Source organism: Rhamphochromis longiceps, linkage group LG11 (assembly GCF_057381845.1).
Source record: "Rhamphochromis longiceps isolate RC_006_pf linkage group LG11, R_longiceps_female_GT1.1, whole genome shotgun sequence".
Classification (NCBI taxonomy): Eukaryota; Metazoa; Chordata; class Actinopteri; order Cichliformes; family Cichlidae; genus Rhamphochromis; species Rhamphochromis longiceps.
Window position 1 is genome coordinate 23,356,153 of NC_140567.1, and position 21,199 is coordinate 23,377,351.

The 21,199-nt window shown below is 41.0% G+C and overlaps 2 protein-coding genes across 5 annotated transcripts; both read left to right on the forward strand.

The window, feature by feature from the left end:
* The first annotated feature begins 454 nt into the window (after positions 1 to 454).
* Positions 455 to 7,138, forward strand: rab13 (RAB13, member RAS oncogene family). The gene is made up of 8 exons (XM_085423022.1): positions 455 to 1,019; positions 1,710 to 1,770; positions 2,864 to 2,924; positions 3,056 to 3,133; positions 4,830 to 4,919; positions 5,236 to 5,301; positions 5,427 to 5,477; positions 5,584 to 7,138. Exons 1-8 carry the CDS (start codon positions 896 to 898, stop codon positions 5,653 to 5,655), a joined length of 603 nt encoding a protein of 200 aa, XP_085279148.1. The 5' UTR covers positions 455 to 895; the 3' UTR covers positions 5,656 to 7,138.
* Positions 7,139 to 8,794: 1,656 nt separating this feature from the next.
* Positions 8,795 to 20,745, forward strand: entrep3 (endosomal transmembrane epsin interactor 3). 4 transcript variants are annotated; one of them, XM_085423025.1, is made up of 15 exons: positions 8,795 to 9,770; positions 10,013 to 10,282; positions 10,376 to 10,432; positions 10,839 to 10,946; positions 11,081 to 11,194; positions 11,295 to 11,402; positions 12,342 to 12,502; positions 12,627 to 12,726; positions 12,805 to 12,877; positions 15,653 to 15,950; positions 16,047 to 16,384; positions 16,466 to 16,507; positions 17,946 to 18,121; positions 18,227 to 18,367; positions 18,455 to 20,745. In XM_085423025.1, exons 2-15 carry the CDS (start codon positions 10,049 to 10,051, stop codon positions 18,707 to 18,709), a joined length of 2,205 nt encoding a protein of 734 aa, XP_085279151.1. In that variant the 5' UTR covers positions 8,795 to 9,770; positions 10,013 to 10,048; the 3' UTR covers positions 18,710 to 20,745. The 4 variants fall into 4 exon arrangements, with proteins under 4 accessions (XP_085279151.1, XP_085279152.1, XP_085279150.1 ...); XM_085423026.1 differs by having other exon boundaries at positions 10,043 to 10,282; XM_085423024.1 differs by having other exon boundaries at positions 8,795 to 9,173; positions 9,321 to 10,282.
* Positions 20,746 to 21,199: the final 454 nt, after the last annotated feature.

Genomic DNA, 21,199 nt, shown 5'->3' on the forward strand with positions numbered 1-21,199 from the left:
AAGGGTACAAAGTATTCACTTAAAACGTACTCCAAGTAAAGGCCCTGCATTATGTTACTTAAGTAAAGGTTTAAGTAAAAGTACTCTTCAGTGAGGGAGAATTACATGAATGCAGAAGGACTTTAAGCAGCATTTTACTGTTTTTGAATATTTTTTACTTCAACCTCAATTCCTGATTATTTCCTTTAATAATCAAATGACTGAGAAGGAATCAAAGTTGAGCAATGCTGTTAGAGTTATCCAAGAGCATTTCTCAACAAGAAAACCCCATGATTATAGATTATAGATTTATTAATATCATTTTATTTCATGGAGGATGTAAGGAAAGAGCACATGTTGTTTAAACCAACTTTTTTCACTTGTATCGGTCCATACACACGTGTTTACTGATCAAATGGCGCCACCTAGTGTCCGTGCTGAGTGAGTGCCTGCGAACTGTGAACCGTTCACTCCCATAAAGCTCTCCCACACGTAGCTGCTGTGGGATTGGGGCCGACAGCAAGTTCCGTTTTCTTTTTTTTTAAGTGGTATTTCTGCAGACTGGATAAACTTGTTTCCACCCCGATATGCTTGTAAACGGGATAATAACGACTCTCTAATTGCAGCGGAATGAAACTTTAATACATGAGGGCTGATCTGAAAGAGTCTGTACAACTTTATCCTGCGCAGTCCAAACACAACACGGAGGAGGATCGGAATTTACCGGTGACAAGTCTGAGAGTGAAAAGAGGAAAAAGAAGAGGATCCACTCGCAGGAGATTGCTTATTTTAAGTCACAAGGAAAAGAAATCTAGATTTAACGCGTTTGGTGGTGGATGAGAAGATCTCCGGTGAAGAGACAGACCAAACTTTCCCCGCTCCTGCTTTGACTTCTGCTTGAAGAACAACTTCGACCATGGCGAAAAAGTATGATTTCCTTTTCAAACTGTTACTCATCGGGGACAGCGGAGTGGGAAAAACGTGTCTGATCATTCGTTTTGCTGAGGACAATTTCAACTCTACGTACATTTCCACCATCGGTACGTTTAATGTTTGAATTACAGTCTGCGACATTTCTGCTTCAGCTTATGATTGGCTTCTGTGAAACTTGGGATATGAGCAAGACAAATGTTTGCTGACATTTCAAGCTCCGTTTTCGCCTCTGTTTACTGTAAGAGCTGGTTTCCCGGACTGCTTTCATGTCCCAACTAGTCTGCGCTCTCTTATTTTCTTTTTCTTTATTTAGTCTCTCTCTCCTTTTTTTTCTTTTCTCCCTGCTGAATGTGTGTGCTCTCTCTTCCCTGACCCTCTCCCCCATCTCTCCCTCAGATCTCATTCCTCTCATTTGGCTCACAGAGGGTCCACCCACCCTCATTCCTATCTCTTTTACCATCTCTACGTTCCCAGAAGAATGGCTGGCTTTCTGGCATGCACAGTTTTGCACAGTCAACCCCCTCTTCTGCCCCGCACTGTCTATGTGTCTGTCAGCTTGTCCATCCAGCAGAAAAACACAAAAACACAGCAGTCTGTAGCAGTTTGCAGGTCTGTATGTCTGATCTTTATGTCTGCTTGTGGATGGCAACACCCTGGGGGGTAGGGGGTGTATGTTCAGTGTCGCCACCTTAGTGAGGGTGACTCATATCAACTGCAATGTATGAGTTTTTGTCTCCAATAGGGGTATTTAATGCAGTCTTTGCCCCCCCCCCCCCCCCCCCCTTGTTGTCTCCCAGGAATCGACTTTAAAGTAAAAACCATTGAAGTGGATGGAAAGAAAGTGAAACTGCAAGTCTGGTAAGAAGTGGCATGTGGTTGTTTGTCTGCAAACGGTTTGTGATATGGTGAGGCAGATAAACCCTGATTTGTTGAGTTATCTTTCTCTGCCCTCTGACTGCCTCTGGCTCGTTTTCCTGAGAGGAAGGAGGAACCTCCCTCTTCTTGTCCAAATCAGGATTTTATGACAGGGTTCATGTCCAAGTCCATCACACACGGCCACCACAGAGAGCTACTCCATGTCATTTAAGGGTGCTGCTAGAGAAGATATAGCAGCGTCAAATACCAGCACAGACAAAAACACGTTTATTTTTTGTTGGTTTTTTGGTCAGATTTGGCCTGTTTTGATTCCTTCTTTCACATCAATATAAAGGAAGTATTTGAAATACAAACGTAAATGTGTTTAATCTTGCTATAAATTCCTCTTAATGCATGCAGGTAATCTGTCTACAATTACAGCAAAGAAACGTATGGATTTTTACAAAACAGTTTCTCAAAAATGATTTTTTCCCCTCATTTTAGAGCCTAAACTCTCCTTTTCAGCAGCACCTACAGACACCAATCATTGCTGAGCGATTCTCTTTATTCTGCTGTTTTTCTTCTTGTTTTAAAGAGAGGTTTGCTCATATATAATTCAGAACCAAATTTATAGAAGTTTTTTTCTGAAGACACGGTGAAAATAAACCTTTTATGACTGTTGACAGATCTTTCTGATTTATGGAGTACAAAAAATGAGAGATCCAAAATCCCCTCTATAAAAACCGTCGGCTCTGGGATGCCAGCAAAACACAAACAAGAACTTTGATCCTGGCTTCATCGAATGTTTACATTTCTCACCTGTAAAAGTTTGCAAAAAAGTTTAAATTTATACATTTTGATATTAACACATAGTTTCAGAAAACCTGTGATGCAAAAAAAAAAATTCTTAGTGGAAGTATTTTAGTGGGAAAATGTATCTGTTAGTGCAAACTTACCCTGTAGCTTGTAGCCTGTAGTGTCTCACCTCAAATGAATCTTTCTGCATTCTGCTATACTCCAGGTTTTTTTTCATATGATAGAAGTATTTTAAAGACCTTGCAGCACCTTTTTGATTCTAAGTGTGTGCTTTTTCTAGGGACACAGCAGGGCAGGAGAGATTCAAGACCATTACAACAGCCTACTACAGAGGAGCCATGGTGAGCGCAGTATGCCTCCAGGACAATCAGGCCTGGATAATCAGGCTGACATCACTGCCTCTTTGTGCTCAGTCTGCACCTTTGACTGACTCCGTAAATGCTCTCTCTCCTGTCTGTTCTCTGTTCATCAGGGCATCATCCTGGTGTACGACATCACTGACGAGAAGTCCTTTGAAAACATTCAGAACTGGATGAAGAGCATCAGAGAAGTAAGCCGGTTTTCTATTAGCCGTGACAAAGATAACTAGGAAAGACCAAGACTGCAAAGCTAATGAGTTTATCTGGTCAGTTCATTTAAATCAAAGAAGCAAAATTCCTGTATCTTCTGCTGAGGAAACAGTAATCTCTACACCATTATGTATGTGGATTGTTCTCAGGATAACCTTTCTTGTTCATAAACCAGCATAAAACTATCCAGCATGGCCTCTTGTGCTCACTTTGTTAATGATGTTTTTCAACCAAAGTAAAACTTTTAGTTGATTAAGGACTGAAGAGGTTTTCTACTCACATGTTGGCTAGGTGTCACGCTGTGTGGGAGACCTCAGATAAATGTAAAACTTTCTAAAGTCCTGGCTAGCAGCTAGGAGCCACGCTAACAAGGGCATAACATGAAAGGAAAGTTACCGCTGTTGTCTCACAGCAAGAAGGTGCTTTGAACCTCCTGGTCGACTGGGACCTTTCTGTGTGGAGTTTACATCTTCTCCCTGTGGCTCCAGCTTTCTCCCACAGTCCACAGATTTCTGGTGCTTTGAAATAAGGTTGACCGATGGTTGTTAATTGGACATAGGTGTAGATTTGACCAAGCATGTGTATATGTGTTTTTGTTAGCCCCATGCTGGACCTCTGCCCACCCAGTGGCAGCTGGGGATAGGCACCGCACCCGGGAACTCTTAGTTGGATTTTTAATGTTGCTCAGATATTCAAGAAAAACTAAAGATAATGCAGGAAGCAAGATTATTAAAACTGAACTAAAACTAGATGTTAAAAAAATCAATTAACTAAAGTAAAATAAAAACTAGACTTTTGAAACAAGCTAAAGCTAACAAATGATTTTGTGAACTTGAGTGTTACTTTGGTTAAAAAAAGATATAAAAACTTGCCTTGAGAGATGTGTTTATTGACACTGGCATATGCCCTCCACACACAGGAATAATAACAAAGACTAAAAGTAAAACTGAAATGAATAGAAACTTTTCCATAAATAAAAAATGAACTGAAATGGGCAAACCGACTGAAACTAAACTGATTTAGAAGCAAAAACTCAAAATGAAATAAAAATAAAACCTAATGAGACTAATTACAAAACTATAAGAAGCTTTTTCAATAAGTGAATGCTGCCCATTTTAATATTCCAATTAAACAGACAATATGCAAACACGTGGTGTTCAATATCTTTACATCAAGTAAAATTAAGAACATAGTATAGCTATAAATGCGTAACCAGTGTCATTGTTTACAGATATACATGGCACTTGCTTACCTTCTTCATTTTCTTTTTGTTTTTTTTAAACACTTTCATGTAAGCATCACAACTGAGCTGAACTGAAAATCGCTTTTATAGCTGTTTTCAGTCTGTTCACAGCTGTTAAACATATGAATGATTCAGTCACATTTTCATAAAGCAACTGTTATGATTTCATGTATTTGTGGCCCGCAAGTTGTCAGCGACTCTGAGAGATTTGTTTTGCTTGTTTTGCCTGTAAACAAACTGTAGACGGCAGCACTGACGAACTGCGGAAAGATGGCAATGGAGCATTTCAGGGAAATGGTCTTGGTTTAAAGGGAGAAACCGCTCTGCTGACAAACAGCTGCTATTAGTGTCTCTGTTGAGGTTTTTGCTCTCTGTGCTCTCTTTCACTTTGTTGAAGTCATTTTGATCAGTTAATCACATTCCCTCTTTCCCAGAATGCATCAGCTGGGGTCAGTCGGATGTTACTAGGTAATAAGTGTGACATTGAGACAAAGCGGAAAGTTTCCAAGGAGACAGGAGAAAAGGTAAGATGTCGCTTGCGTTTTTTTTACTTGTAATGAAACAGCAGAGGTGTAGGTTTACTTTGATGGTAGTTAAACTATCATCCAGGGTAAGATACACATGAGTAGATGGATTCAAAATTAATCATTTGTGGGGCTACTTTGCAAAGATTTCATTTTGAGAAAGAATATTGCATGGATTCCTCCCTGTTAAACTTTAGCGGACAGGAATGCTTGGGAAATGGTCAAAGTTGCTAAATTTACTCGAGATAAAACCCAGGAAGTGATTATTACCCATATCCTGTCCTCCTGTAACCATCTCTGTTCCTAATGTTAACAGCTGGCCAAAGATCACGGCATCAGGTTCTTTGAGACCAGTGCGAAGTCCAGCATTAATGTCGAGGAGGTGAGCAGTTTCTCCATACATTGAGCTTGTTTTATTATAGCTCTTTTGTTAATGTTTGTTGTGTGTTAATATGCAACAGACCTATATTTTCTCTCTTTCTGTGTTTCAATCTATCTGTCCTGCAGTCTTTTCTGGCTTTGGCACGAGACATACTACAACAATCCAGCAAGAAGCCAGTAAGTCAAAACACAAGATCAGTAATGCAGCGCTATAAAGAGTAATTTTGCATGCTCTACATACTGTATGACGGTAACGTAATTTTTTCGTCTGTTTGTTTGTCAGGGCCCCAGAGGTCAACAGGTGAAAATCACCAGCAGCACAGAGAAAAAATCCTCCAAGTGCGTTCTTCTCTAGACATGATTTCACTAGTGTATGGAAGAAAGAACATAGAAACTTAGGAGCGCCTGTGTTGACAAGGAAAAATGTGGCAGGGTTTGCAAATATCAACGACAGAGAGGTGCTAAAGCTCTGTTAAACTACACTATACTCCCTTTATAAGTTCTTCCACAAGAATTCTGCTGTCTCCAAAATAATATATGGATAAAGCAGCCCCAGTTTTTCAGACTGAACATATCCTTTATGTGACATCTACTGCGATAAACATGATTCCACAAAAAGTTGGAGTCTGACTCCGAGACCTTTAAAAAAAAAAAAAAAAAGGTCCCCACCATGGCACACATTGCTGTCACTGACCGTATATCTTTCTCGCTTACGTTATCGTTCCTACAACAGCACACCAGCACTTAAAAGAACTGCAGCTGTCTCTTAATGCTACCATTTCATTCATTTCTAATGTGTGAGCATGTGCAGGAGTAGCTTTATGGAGCTCAGTTGGCCGTAAAACACTAATGTGGTCTGTTTTGATTCACTTGATGGACACAGGGTTTTATTTAGAGTTCAAGTGGTCATAAGCATCTGAGAAATTGAGGTTTAAATACTACTGGGGAATTCAAATTTATTAAAGAGGACCTATTATGCAAATTTCCAAATTCATATTTTTTAGTCTTGGTCTCTGCTAAAGTAGCTTTACATGATTCACACCTTTTTTTAAATGTGTGACCTTTGTGCAGACCTTCCCTTTAAGCCCACATAAGGAATATGTGGGCTCTGACATGTATAAAACTGAGTTTTTGGCTCACATGAATTGCTTGCAAAAACAGTGACCTCATTATTATAAGTTTTGGCATTAGCACAGTGGCATATGCATAACAAAAAGGAAAAGCATGATAGGTCTGCTTTAAGTTATAAATGATAAAATGACCAGAATTGTTAGAGTGAAGGTAAAAACATGACGTACACATTAATGATGAAACAAGTTGGTCGCTGGACTTGAATGTGAAACAAGTTCTGTGTAAAACAACGCCTTGTTTTAATAGATGAATGGATTGAGAATGTGGATATAGATATTAGATATGGACAGTGATAAGTGCAATATGAGAAGATGAGTGGAGAGATGGGAAAAAAAAAGATGGATTAAGCAAGTGAATGGGCAGGATGTAAAAGCCTAGGAAGCAGCAGCGTGTTCATGTGTCCCTCATAGCGAATTGATTTAGTGGGTCTTGCCTTTTATCTGAAGTGCCTGGGAAAGCTCTTACTAAACGCTACCACATATTAGCGACATCTGACATGGCAGCCTCTCTGTTCAGGCAGTTTGATGATCGTTCAAAATAACCGATTGCAGGTCTTCATCTGATTCTGACAGATCTTTTTTTTCTCTACACACACGCTCTAAATTTCTGTTTTCTTTTGTAATTTCCTCCACATTGTTAGTTTTCTTACACCTGCCAGATTGTATGCAAGACCTGACGCTTGATGAATAAAATTGCAAAACTATAAATATATTGTTTGTTGTATTTTTTTAAGTTCCTGTTGGTACAGTGACGCAATAGTTTTTCTTTCCTGGTTTAGCATTGTCATAAATGTTATTCTCTGTATTCACATTTGCCTTAAGGGGCTTTACAGTTTGTACAGCATCCAACATCCTCTATCTTTAGATTCTCAATCTCGATAAGGGAAAAGCTCCCCTCAGAATCCATTTAAAGGGAAAAAATGAAGGAAACCTCAGGAACAGAGCAGTGATCCCAGATATGTGAAATAGTGAAATGACAGCTGCACAATTTCAATACTGAAAATCATAATGTTATCAATTAGGAAAAATATGGATACAGTGTTGTATTGTGAAAGACTTAGCTAGGCAGAACATCTTTTTTTCTTTAATTAAATACCTTAAATGACATCAATTAAGCGATGTTAAACTCTGTGTCCTAGTCCATAGACTTCATAGAAAAGAGGGACATAGGTTATAAAACTGTGTTGTGGGGTTTTTTGTTTTGTTTTGAAAATTCTTCAGTGTGAAAGCAATTTCATGATATTCAACAAGTAAGTGGTGGCTTTAATTTTTCAAAAGCACATTTTAAAGCATTCTTTAAAATTGGGGGACTTAATTTATTTATTTATTTTAGGGGTTTTTTGGGGGGGCACTGTCTGACATACCTGAGTGGGGGGGCTTTTATTTTGGAAATTTCAAATGCATTTAAGCCATAGTGAGTATAAAAGATGCACATAGCTACCATAACATCACCCACCGGTTTGTGAAGCCTTGAGATTTGCTATCACCATCTTGGTTTCCAAAAGAAAAAGAAAAATGATGTGATGTGATGACTGACTGTGAAACTGTGCTCATTGGCTAAGGACTTGAGATTAAGAAATTGTTTGCCAATGAGCTGTGGTTTCACACCACAGATTTATTTTGAGACATAATATGACAACGATTTACAAAATACACTCATTAAAAATTATTATTATTCAATACGACCCCACATGAGTGGCCAAGCCTTTAAACTCAGCAGGAAACTGTTGGCAGAGTTCAAGTTAGAAAGCAGTTTTGTGACTTCTATAGAACTGGAAGTGTTTTTGAAAGTTATCACCTTCTCAGAGTATTCAACACTTCCACATGGGCTTTATTTTTCCGACCTGGAAGATATATCCATCTTTTATTTTGTCTGTGGTTAAAGCATACTGGACATTCCACACACAAAAAAATTAGGGCTTTTACTGTGAAAATCTATCATCCAAGTATAATGGTAACGTCCTGTAAGTCCCGTAGTATTTATTTTGAGAATCTGACACCGAGATCTGTTAGTCACTATGAGGGTCTTTGAACGAACAAGAAACATTACATATGATAGACACATCGCTGGTTGTTTTAGACGAGCCACCTACAGGACACACATTCTCACTACAAAGAATCTCTGCCACCGTCTATTTCTCTTTCTTTCTTTTTTAACTCTCCTGCCAACAGCAACTGCTTCGGGTTTTTGTGTGTGTTGTTGTTGTTGTTTTAATCGTCGCTGCAGCAGTAAAAGCTGGATCCTGTCGCTAGGCAACCACCCCTCCTTCCCAGCATCAGCACCAGGACTGTGTTAACGCTCTCTGCCGCATCACCGAGTTGGCTGCACGTTCTGCGTGCCTTGTCATCACGTATAGGGCAGGTTGTGGTTTGCAAACACGATCCGTTCCTCTGCCAGAGTCACAGCTCGGCTTGGAAACAGAGGAAGAGATGCGAGGGCAGCAGAGGGGAGGGGCGAGCAAACACGATAATGAAAGATAAACTTAAGTTGCTGTGCTATGAGGGGGCACGGGAAGGCTAAGCGGCTGTATTGGTGTGATGTCTGGTGAAAGGCTGTGAGGTAAACGTCGGTGGTACATACACACATTCACAAACACACGGGCTGAACGGGATGCCCGCGTGACTGCAGGGAGGAAAGAGGCGGCGGAGGAGGAAGAACAAGAGGAGGAGGGGAGTCTAGGTGCTTGTGTGGACCGCCGCAAAAACCTCCGAGGTGGAGTTAACAAAGATAGATAGTCTGCTGGTAAATATTCCAGCCTGGCTGCTATTTTGGTGCAGTTTGAAAATCGATGGAACATTTATTTCCTGTTCATGCCGGGATAGCTAATTAGTCTTAGGGTGATCTTAGGGTTTTGATCTCCTCGCCGTCTTTTTTTCTCTTCCGTGACAGGATAAGGAGCTGATAAAAAGGTCGCGGGAGGGGAGCGCACATGTTCAGATGATGTTCCTCAAGACTGGACGCACGGACTGACCCCCACATGCCGCCTCTGCTGGGAGTAAAACTACAAGCGAACAGCTGCTATCTCTGAGATGCTTTAGAATTTGCGGCCTGCTCGGGTCTCCAGTTACCGCAATGCCACGGGCTAGAGGAGGGAGAGAGGGACGAGAGGAGGTGGAGAGGAGGAAGCAGCAAAAAGCAAATGAGTAATAATAGCAATAATGTGAAGATTTAAAAGGAAAACGAATTGCCCAGTTTGCCTGTTAGCGTTATAATCAAAGAATGGCTGGGCAGCAGAATGGCGTAGACTGTACTATATAAGCTACATTGGCTTCTGAACTGAGTGGGGTGAAAGAGACGCTGTGTGGACTTAAAAGTATAAAAGCTGAAACATCAGATGAGGTGAGTATGGTGCCTGCGACTGTGTGGTAGCAGCTCATTTTTTCAACTTTCTGCTGACAAAGTTATTGGACTCACTGGCTGGACTACAGTGTGCACCATGGGACATTGCGCAGAACCTGCCAGTGGAGAATTTGGTGCATAACTGTGACAGAGCAGAGCTCTGAAGCCAGCATTTATGTCTCTCTCTCTCCTGCTCTCCTGTGCTTCTGCCCACACAACTTGTCTTATGAACCCGCTGTAAGCGTAAACCCTTTCCCTGCCTCCTCCACAAGCCAAACATGCCTTCACCTTCAGACTCTAGCAGCGTGGCTTCAGCCTCTGGGTCCCGGGGTTGGTCAGACAGCCGCAGGGGCATGTCTGGCCGGGGGCCTGGTGGAGCCCGACTGCTCCTTTACCTGGGGCTCTGCCACCTGGGCTTGGGAGCAATGGTCCTGGCCTTCTCTTTCACCAGCATGGCCTTCACCACCACTCCCCGCGTAAGGCAGTCCTGTCCATTCTGGGCTGGTTTCTTTGTAAGTGTAACTCGTACTGAAAACAAACAACAGTATGTTACAGCAGATATACTAAAGGAGGTATTTCATGGTGCACATGCTTTTTGTTTCCAGGTGGTGGCATCGGGGATTGTTGGAATAATCTCATGGAGGAGACCTCTGACGCTGGTGGTATGTGTAGCACATTGCATCAAATCTTTCTGAGAATTTCAAACTTTTCATCCTTTTTGGCATAAAAGTGGGAGTTTAAAATGTGCATTCTTACATAACTGATAATTGAGGGTCTTTGTACTGGGGTGTTTTGTCACTATGTGGTTTAAACAATTCTATATCTGCATGAAAAAATCTATCATATTTTATATTTTGATTACACTGTGCACATGAAGTAAAACACTTAGCAGGCTTAAGATTTCAGTGCATTCAGGACAGAAAACAGGACCAGGATCTAAAACAGGCACTTTCATTGAACATGTTCTTTACTCTGGTTGAAAGCATCTTGAACCATGAGATATCCTGCTGTGGTCTTTGGTTGAATGCCACACTCTAACTCAAACGTCATCTCTGTGTATCTCCACAGGTGTCACTGTTTATGCTGCTGTCTGCAGTGTGTGTGATACTCAGTCTAGCTGGCTCAATGCTGTCCTGTCAGAATGCACAGATGGTCAAGTCCATGCTCACCTGCCAGGTACAGTGAGCAATATTATGCAAGCTTCGTCTTCTACCTTCATGCTTAGATGCATGGAAAACGTGACAGGAATAGCTGCAAATATCCACTTTTGGTCTACCGATTAGTGCTTTACACCAATCCAATGTGTTTAGGTGGAAAATGGTCTGTGTGTGTGCTGTGCACGCACAGACCCCTGCTCCACAGATGAGGAAAAGCTGGTCCTCAACCAGGATAATGGGTGCCACTCAGTCAGAAAACAGCTGAAGGTAGGTAGAATATTTTTTGACCACACTGGAAATCCATTTTCCACATAAAAGATTACATAAACCAAGATTTTGTTTTCTTTTGAATGCATCGTCTATACAGGACCTTTTGTTCAGTGCGTGTGGTCTCAGCATTCTCTCCACCATCATTTGTACCCTGTCCACCGTGACCTGCAGTATCCACATATTCTCCCTGGACCTCCTGCACCTGGTAGGAACAGATTCAGCACATTTTACATTTAAAATGTGGACCCTGCAAATGTGCTGGACTGCTGCCTTAAGAGATTAGAAAATATATAGTGCTGTGAAGAAGCATTTGCTCCCTTCCTGATTTCTTTTCTTGCATATTTGTCACACTTACCTGTTTCTGATTTTGAAAAATGTTTAAACATTTAGATAAAGATAACTCAAACAAATACAAAATTCAGTTTTTAAATGATTTATTAAGGGAATAAAACGTCCAAACCCACCTGGCCCTCTATGAAAAAGTAATTGCCTGAAACCTAATAACTGGTTGTGCCACCATTGGCAGCAAGAACCGCAATCAACAGTTTGCAGTAATAGGCAATGAGTTTTTCAAACTCGCCATCAGACCCAACTGTTCTTTGCAGAAATGTTTTAATTCACCCACACGGGAGGTTTTTCCAGCATGCACAGCCTGTTTAAGATAAGTCCTGTTTAAGTCTGGACTTTGACTAGGCAACTCCAAAACCTTAATTTTGTCATTTTTAGCCATTCAAAGATGGACATTAAGGTGTGTTTTGGATCATTGTGCTCCTGCATAAGCCAAGTGTGATTGAGTTTCAGGGCATGAAATGATGGTTGGACATTGTCCTTCAGGATTTTCTGATAGAGAGCAGAGTTCATGGTTCATTCAGCTAAGGCAAGTCGTCCAAATACTGCAGCAAATTTTTCACGTAGGGCAGGTAGGTTTGCATATTTTTTTCCCTTAATAACAGAATTCATCCTTTAAAAACTGCATTTTGTATTTACTCAGGTTATCTTTGTCTAATTTTAAAATTTGTTTGCTGATCTGAAACATGTAAGTGTGACAAATATGCCAAAAAATAAGAGATCAGAAAGATAGAAGATACTTTTTCACAACACTGTATCTTTTAAAGATGTACCCAATTTTTTTATTCCTGTCCAGCTGGCCCCACATCGTTCTCGGTCTGTCAACCCAGAATGCACCACTCCTCAGGATGCCTTCCTGACCAACATCATGGACTTTGAGGAGTTTGTTCCACCCATCCCTCCACCCCCCTATTATCCTCCTGAGTACACCTGCAGCTCTGAGACAGATGCTCAGAGGTACTAAACATGCACTTAAAATGCATCAATATCACTTGTGTTCGACGTTTAGTAGCCATTCACTTACATGATTAGGCTACATTTTGTAAAACCAAATGATTGATATTTTTGAATCCACATTTAGCATCACCTATAATGGCTCCATGGAGAGCCCCGTTCCCCTCTACCCCACTGACTGCCCTCCTCCTTATGAAGCTGTGATGGGACAGAGAGCTGCCAGTCAGGTAAGTATGTGTGTACTTGTATGTGTTTGTGTGATGGACTTAGTGAGAAGCTGATCTTTGTCTTTTGTGACTATCAAGGCCACAGTGTTTGACCCCCACGGCACTGAGCTGTCTGGAGAGAGAGGAACTTCCACCGCCTTCAGTGGAGAAGGTTAGCTAATGGAATATATGTTTTATGGAGCCATTTGCATTTGGAATATTAAAAAACAACTATTATTAAAAAATTATTAGAAAAAGTTACTAAAAATCAACATAATTATCATTTTAAAAACTAGTTCCAAACTTGAAGGGGTACTTCACTCCCAAACCAAATATACAGATTTTTATTTAGCCTTGTGTAGGCGAAGAGGGTGGGGGACGGTAACAATTGGATCCGGGTTGAAATGAAAAGAACGCCAGGCAGAGGTATTTAACACAAAATAAATCTTTATTATAATCAATTAACTCAATATTCATATAAACAGTAACAACAAAAAGAGACAGCAACGCTGCTTTAATGATAAATCAGACAGTCCAACCCAAAGAGATGGTGACCACTTCAACAAAGAAAACAACTATAAGGCTTCAACAGAAAAAGACAGCAACGCTGCTATTAGCAATTACTAGGCAGGCCAAACAAAATAATGGAGGCCACCGACACTTAAGGAAAACCACTGCTCAGTTAAGAGCTACTCACAAAGAGCCACACACAGCAGGCCTTTTCCACACCTAGACCAGTATCACACACTGACCAGCACAGAGGGGAAAACCACCAGAAGTCTCTCCCACATCCACACTGCTCTCCTCCAGCTTATATCACCTCTGAGGGTAATTGGTGGTCAACAAGGGCAAATGAGCAGCAGGTGTGTCCTAAAGGAGAAGGCAGGGACAGAGAGAGACAAGGGGAGGGGCAAGAAAGAAGGAGGAGGAAAGGGAGAGGACAACACCACGCCCACACACTCCCACGTCCTCACAGGATGTAACACCTTGCTTACATGATTGTAAAAAGACCAAAACATTAATACACATATTTTAATTAAAGCAATTTTCAAGCCATACAAGGTAGCATTTTAATATAGGTGTTACTAATCATATTAATAATACTCTGTTCTAAACCGGTACACAAACAGATGATTTAGGTACACCAGTGTTAACCTGCTATTAAAAAATATGACTGGTGTGAACTCTGTCTATCTTTTTCTTTTTTTGTTCGTCATAATTTCAGAAATGGGACAGTACTGTTGTTATGACATTACATAATTTTTGGGTTGTTTTTTTCTTTTCTTCCATTTTTTGTTCCTTTGTACACTGCAAGCCAAGTGCCATCTAGTGCAATTCAACAGAAAGGTCGACATCTCTACAGCCACAAGATGGACAGATACTTTTTTTAAACTACATGCTAGAGTAAAGAAAGAAATAAAAATAAAAATAAAGTGTGGTTAATTTTATATTGGATTAAACACAAGTGTTAAACCTCATCTGCCAGTGACTTTTTTCAAATGTCAGCAATGTACTAAAATCAGTATTCACTGACAGTAAATATATTGAATTAATCAGATCTATATTTCAAATTAAGACAAACTGAAAATGAAACATAAAGCAGTGTGTAAAAGTCTTGCACCACCTCTCATTTCTTTATATTTTGCTCCAAGGAGCCACATATTGTCTCTTTTTTTTTCAGTGATCATAAGGAATATTTCTCCAGGCTTTCTGAAGTTCTTGCAAAGTGTTTATTTGAGGATTGGTTCCTTTGCCACTTATTTTCAGTCCAGTTTCTACCTGACCATTTTCAGATTAATGTTTATTTATGGGGTAAGGGTTAAGGTTATGCTTATCATGCCTCTTAAGACTGACCATTCAGGCATGAAAAGCCTCCTAATTCAAGGGATGAACTAGTGTTGTATCTGCACATAACAGAGAACTTAACAAAGAATCCATTTTTAACTGTGTCTTTAGACACTTTGTTATTAACAGCCTGACACAAAAAAACTGATCATTTGTTCACACAATATTTTTCCACCAACAAGGTGATTCCCAAAGAGAAGTGAAGCCTCATCAGAAATGGTCTCAGTGGAAGTCTGGCTGTCAAGAAGTCATTGTTAAGCAAGGGAAACAGGGACAAAAGGCTGAGGTATGCCAAGTTACACAAGAACTGGACAGAAAATCAGTGGCATTAGGTCTTATTGAGTGATGAATCCAAATGTGAAGTCGTTGGTTCAAATCATCAATAATATGTACAGAGGAGGTTGGGTACAATGATCTACAGCTGCCTGTAAATTATGGTTGAAGCTCTGCGATGGTTTGGAGCTGCAGTTCAGCCACAGGTGTTGGTGATCTTCCCAAAACTAATGAAAATATGATCACACAGAAGTACCCTAGAATTTTGATCCACCATGCAACACCAACTGGAAACTTCTGATTGGTAACGGCTCATTCTCCAGCATGACAATGATCTCAAACACACTGCCAATGGAGTGAAACCACACCTGGATAGAAAAACACACAAGGGAACACTCAATTGCAGGCTGACCTCCTCAGAGCCCAGAACTCAACATTACTGAAGCAGTTTGGGATCATCTCAACAGTAAATGGATCAAAAGGCAGCCAACAGCCAAAGAAGAGCTTTGAATGTCCCTCAAAAATCCTAGAACTATTCCTGAACACTACTTAAATAAATGCCAAGAAAGCTCACATAAAAAGAGTTCAGGCTATGTTGAAGAAGTAAGGTGGTCATATCAAATTTTCGCTTTCAAGCTCATTAAAACTCCACAAACTCTGTGCAGTGTTGTACAACAGAAAACAAAAAAGCATTAAGTCATAATTTTTACTGACAATATTATTGCTGAGGTATAGTAAGGAGTTTTCTTAGATTACTTAAAAAGTCCTATAAATGAAATCAAAATGTAACATTTTCCCTACATAATAAAGGATTACCTTTTTTTCTTAGTGTCTATGGACAGTGGATCTCTGTTAATGTCAGAGATTGTGGACATCCCTGATGATTCCTCCCCCTCTGAGGACTCCTGCCTCTTGGAGGTTGGGCTGAGAAACCAAGGGGAGAGGCGTAACAGGAACGCTAGTGAGGGTGGAGACGGAGGAGATGGTAGGGAGTATATCAACTTAGGTGGCCCACCGTGTCAAACACCAGAGAGTCCTCTGGCAGGAGGGCCGAGATCCAGGCGATTCCTCAGAGGAGAGCGGTCCAACTCCTGCTCCTCACCCAGCACAGCCACCACCACATACAGGTGAGTGCAAACGTCCGATGCCGGGTTAAAATCAGAAGTTGAAACTGCAAACACATGCCAACATATGTTTTGGCATTTTCCGGTTTTGTCATCCAGGTCTCCAGTGTTGCGGCGCCAGACCATCCTGGCTAGTAGCTGTTCCCAGCTGGAAGCAGTAGGGAGTTGCACCTCTCAACACCAATCCTCGATCCCAGAGATTCGAGTTCGCCCCTCCACCCCTTCAGTCCAAGGAGCCATCCCAGCCTCTTCTGCTCCCCTTACCTCATCCTCCTCTGCTACCAGTGAGCAACCCCATCCGCACCAACCCCTGTGTCTTCACCGGAGAGCTGGGAAGAATGAAAGAGATGGAGAGAATGTACAAAAAGACCGGGAAGGCTTCCTACGCCTTGTGAGGTCACACAGTGAGCCAGGTCTGGGCTCCTCAACTGAGAGAGGTAAGTCAGACACCAACGTAAACACATGTCTTAAACTAGCTTTATAGATCCCATAACCTGTCTGAACTTACATTTCTCTAGTTGACTTTGGCTCTGGAAGCAGCAAGGCATCTATAGACACAGGTAAGAGCTCACTCCTATGGACCTTAAAGATGAGATAAACTTTATCAGGCAGTGTGATGTACAAATGTTCTTAGTTAAAGAGCTGAACCTTTGCTGCATTTCATCACCACCTCTGTCATCCTTTCTTCCTCTTTACTTGAGATTGTCTAATTAGAAGGAGAAACCCCAAAAGAGATCATGTCTCAGTTGTTTTGATCAGACATAGCTCAGCTCATTTACCGCTAATTGCCCTCATTCATCAAAGCCTCTTAGCAACGACTGGAAACGTACGCTTCAGAGGAGACATGGAGATCCAGCCCCATGTGCACGTGATTTATGAAACTTTTCCAGAACATCAAAATTAGCAGTGATTTGATTACATATTGATAAATGACATCACTTTGTGGAAACAGTAATGTGCCTTCTTATCTGCATTTTCTTTTTCAAAGGACAGACCCCAATGGATGGATGCTCAAGCAGCAAAGTCATGGATACAGTACGTCATGGAAAAATGCAATAATCCATGATTATCCATGATACAGGCCTTAATGTCACTATCACAGGCATAAGATTTTAGGTAGCCTAATTTATTATGGGAGATTATTCCATCAGACACACTAAATAGTATGCTCTTTACTGTCTAGTCAGGGGGACAGTCTGGTACATTCTGTAATACCATGCAGCACTTCCTACAGTCTATATACACTATACCTCTTTGAATCATCAGCAGCAATATTTGTGTTTTTGCAGCTGTTTCATCTGCTTTTTTATGCAGCAAAAGTCAGAATGTTTGTAATTTAGCTGTTAAATTTCAGCTATGTCTACCTGTATGTTGTTTCCCTCACTTCCAACCTTTCTAAGTATATGTTAAGGTTGTTTTTCACCATTTTGTTTTTCTATCAGCTCAGGACTTTTTGGTTTGCAATTTTGTCTTGGACTCGGCCTACATCTTTATTTATATAGATTATACAGCAAGAATAAAAATATCAACACATATTGTACTGTAATGTGGAGGGATCTACAGTTTTCCTGTGGCATCTCCCCAATCAGACTGCAACTACTATATACTGCTGCAGTCACATTTTTTTTCTGTCTGCTGGTTGGGTGAAATTAGCTGAATGTCTAGAGTGAACAAAGATCCATATTTTAAATCAAGTAAATGGGCCTGCCCCTGGCAACTTTTCTAAGGTGTACCTTGCCTTTTGCCCTATGACAGCTGGGATTGGATGGGAGGATGGATAGATAGATAATTTATTCATACTTAGCCCCCTGCAGATCAGCATTATGCAAGTTGCTATAATGGTCTGCACAGCTCTGTGCCTGTGTCTGTTTTTTAAGGATATTTTTGACTTGGCATTGGGCTTGTTTTGTCACACAGACCTGGCAACTCTGCTGCTGGATCAGCTAAAAGGATATTATAGCTCTGCATGTAACATTTTCTTTTTCTTCTTATGCAAAGGCCCATCCTCTGAAGCGTGTCTGTTGCCCCGCACTTCTGTGCCTCCGGTTGCTGCTCTGCCCAGAAAAGGCAGCATCAAATTAGCAGCCACGGGGGTGCAGGTCCCCTCCAAACCTGCACCCACTTCACCGTTACGTTTACCTAAAGACTGCCACCGTTCTCTCGGAGACCTTAAGGCAAGTCAAAAAAAATTCTTGAAGGAAGTTACAGGAGCAGTAAGGTGGCAAATATGAACGGCTGTGCAGTCTGCTCATTCTCTGATCTCCTTGTGTTTCCGTCAGGTCACTCGGGTTCTGGTGGCTCGCTTCTTGCAGCGCTCCAAACGTAACCTGGCACCCCCATCTGAGCATGCTGGCAGCGCAGGGCAGGGACCTAAGAGAAGGAGTGGAGCTGAGGGTGCCAACCACTTGCCCTTGGAGCAGGTATAAAAAGAAGTCCTGATTACGCTGTTATGTCACTTTGCAGCAAACCTTCTGCCCTTTCTCACAACTTCATAAAAATATCTTCAGGTGTTGCGAACGCCTTGGAGCACAAGCCGCGGACAAGCCAACCATCATTCCCATCATCCTCATCGACGCGGACATCACCATTCCCACAGTGACAGTCGTCACAACCGACACTACAGCAGCCGGGCGCCTGAAGGGATCCACCTGCGCAGCTGTGGAGATTTAAGCTTCTCCTCCTCAGCGTCACTGCGTCGATTAGTGACACCTCATGCACCACATGGGTCATCGGGAGCTCTCTACTCAGAGTCTGCACTGTGAAAAGAAGAGGAGAGTGAAGGAGGGGTGGAGGAGGAAAATAGGTGCCACGCAAGATGACAAGGCTGTAGGGGGAAATATCTAGAAGCCTATTGAGATATTATTCCCTCCTTTGTCTCTTATTCACTTCCGTTTCTTGGAGCAAGCTGTGCAAATGGCCTTACTTAGTGGTGCTCTTTATCATGTGAACAACATCTTAGAGCTCCCTCACAGATCAACAGCAGTGCAGTGCTCTGTAGATGTTTATTTCTGATGGGCTCTCTTTAGAGAACCTATTGGCCAAGATCAACCTACCAGAAGCATCTTTTCTGCCACACCAATGAGCTCCTAACTCTGACTGGAAATGGAACTCAACTAGCATTCAGATTTACTTACACTTACTTTTAATCTCAGTCTGTTACACAATGGGTTGCAATATGCTTCTGGCCCTTTTGTACATTGCTATTCATTCACGGGATCGCTCAGGTGAAGTGATCAAGGAAAGCTCTTACTTTGTCTTCCATTGATTAAACAAAATGCATCATCATATAGTCAGCTGAGTACAATGTAAGATAAACAGACAACACATGAGAAATGCTTTCACATTACTGAGTTGCTAATTTTGTGTTTTTCTAATTCAGTCACACTTTTTCCACCTACATGATGGCCTTCGAAAAATAAGGCAGCCAGCATTCAGACACTGACATTAGTGCACGCCACAGACACAGGCTCAGCCTGTGAAATGTACTCTCTGTGGGTGGCCCCTGGACACGGTCATTTCATTTGCCCGTGCGCATGTTTTGCTACAACCGGCGATACAGCAGAAACCTTGTGCATTGAATCCTGACTGTCTGTGTAATTAAGTAACATGTCCTTCAGAATGTCTTTATCTGCATGTTTTGACTATGCTTCCTTTTTTTTCCTCCCCTTGCACCCAAGACCTGTGATAGTCGGCAGTTACAATGTATTTGTTTTAATAGCTAGCTCTAAGGACAAGGATCTGCAGCGCTCCCACGGGCTCCAAACATGCCTCTGTATCCAATTTGATTTTAATCGAGTTTCAATATGTGACACTGGCTAAAGCAGCTTGATCCTGTAAGATAAATAGGTGTAACTTGTACTCCGATGATATGAAGAGTCTCTCGCAGTAAATGTACAGATGAATTGATTAAGTGGTCAGGCTTCACAAAATGTGTTAGCACATGTCCCTGTGGACTCTACGGGTTGCTGATGGTTAGATGAATGACAAAACAAAAAGAAAATCTTCCAGATACTCTCATGACAGGGAATTTATGATGGGTCTGGCAGCTCTGGGTACTGAATTTTGAAGTGTAATAATATATTTGTATCAGATTGGATTTCTTTTTTTCTTTAGAAAGACTTTCTGGTGTGCTCACCAAGTGATGATACTGAATACGTATCAGTAAAGGCACATTTTGGATACACTCATACGTATGTATCTAAGTTTAAAGATTTACACACATACACACTTACAGGCACATGCATACACCTATAAAGGCACTGAGCTGTGTTTCTACCTCCTGTCTTGCATAAAACATAATTTATTTCAAGAAATGTATATCTGTATTGCAGGCTTAACAGGACAGAGCCTTGAGATCTGAACAATAAATGTAATCTAAGTATGACACCTATTCCAGATTTTAAATGCAGTGTCAATGTATTTCATGAAATGAAATAAATGATAGACAAAATGCAGTGTTGTGCAAAAGTCTTCAGCAACTCCTCATTTATTTAGATTTTGCTAGTAAACTGTAAAGTAGCTTCAGTGTTTTATTGAAATATATGCAAACATAAATGGAAATACAGTGTATAAGGTCAATTTTAAGCAGCTATTATTTAGCTAATATTAAATGTACAACAGCGCCAGAACTCTCTTAGGCAAGATTTCTTATAATTTCTTATGTAGTCTTGAAGGATTGTTGTCCATGCTTCTAGAAGTACAATCAAATCTTTTCTTTGGGTGTTGGCTGCTTTTTCATTTAATTCTCTATCAACATAAAGCCACGGCTCTGAGGAGGCCAGTCCATGACTAATCATGTGTGTGTTTTTTTATCCAGGTATGCTTGTAATGCATTGGCAGTGTATTTGGTTTCACTGTCGTGCTGAAAAAAATAAGTTTTTAACCAAATCAGATACTTTCCAAATGGTATTGAATGTTGGATCAAAAGACCTGTTTTCCAGATTCAGCTTAAGAAATAAGAACAAATTGTGTTTTTTTCCAAGAGACTGCAAGTAACAAAGAGCCTCAAGATACAATTTAAAACTGTTTCTTTGCCAAGTTGTTTGGTATGTGTAGACACAACATTGGTTCATCTCATGCGTTAGGTGCATTTTTATGCTTGAATTCTGTCAGATTAAATTGGATTAACAAACAATAAAATAAAGTAATATTTATGGTAAATGGCCTGTATTTATATAGCGCTTTACTAGTCCCTAAGGACCCCAAGGCGCTTTACATATCCAGTCATCCACCCACACTGGTGATGGCAAGCT

Coding starts and splice junctions, on each gene's coding strand:
- rab13 (XM_085423022.1), top strand. CDS start 896: ATGGCGAAAAAGTATGATTTCCTTTTCAAACTGTTACTCATCGGGGAC. Junction 1,020..1,709: donor TACGTACATTTCCACCATCG/GTACGTTTAATG, acceptor GTTGTCTCCCAG/GAATCGACTTTAAAGTAAAA. Junction 5,302..5,426: donor CCAGCATTAATGTCGAGGAG/GTGAGCAGTTTC, acceptor TCTGTCCTGCAG/TCTTTTCTGGCTTTGGCACG.
- entrep3 (XM_085423023.1), top strand. CDS start 10,049: ATGCCTTCACCTTCAGACTCTAGCAGCGTGGCTTCAGCCTCTGGGTCC. Junction 15,951..16,046: donor ACAGCCACCACCACATACAG/GTGAGTGCAAAC, acceptor TTTGTCATCCAG/GTCTCCAGTGTTGCGGCGCC. Junction 18,122..18,226: donor GTTCTCTCGGAGACCTTAAG/GCAAGTCAAAAA, acceptor TGTTTCCGTCAG/GTCACTCGGGTTCTGGTGGC.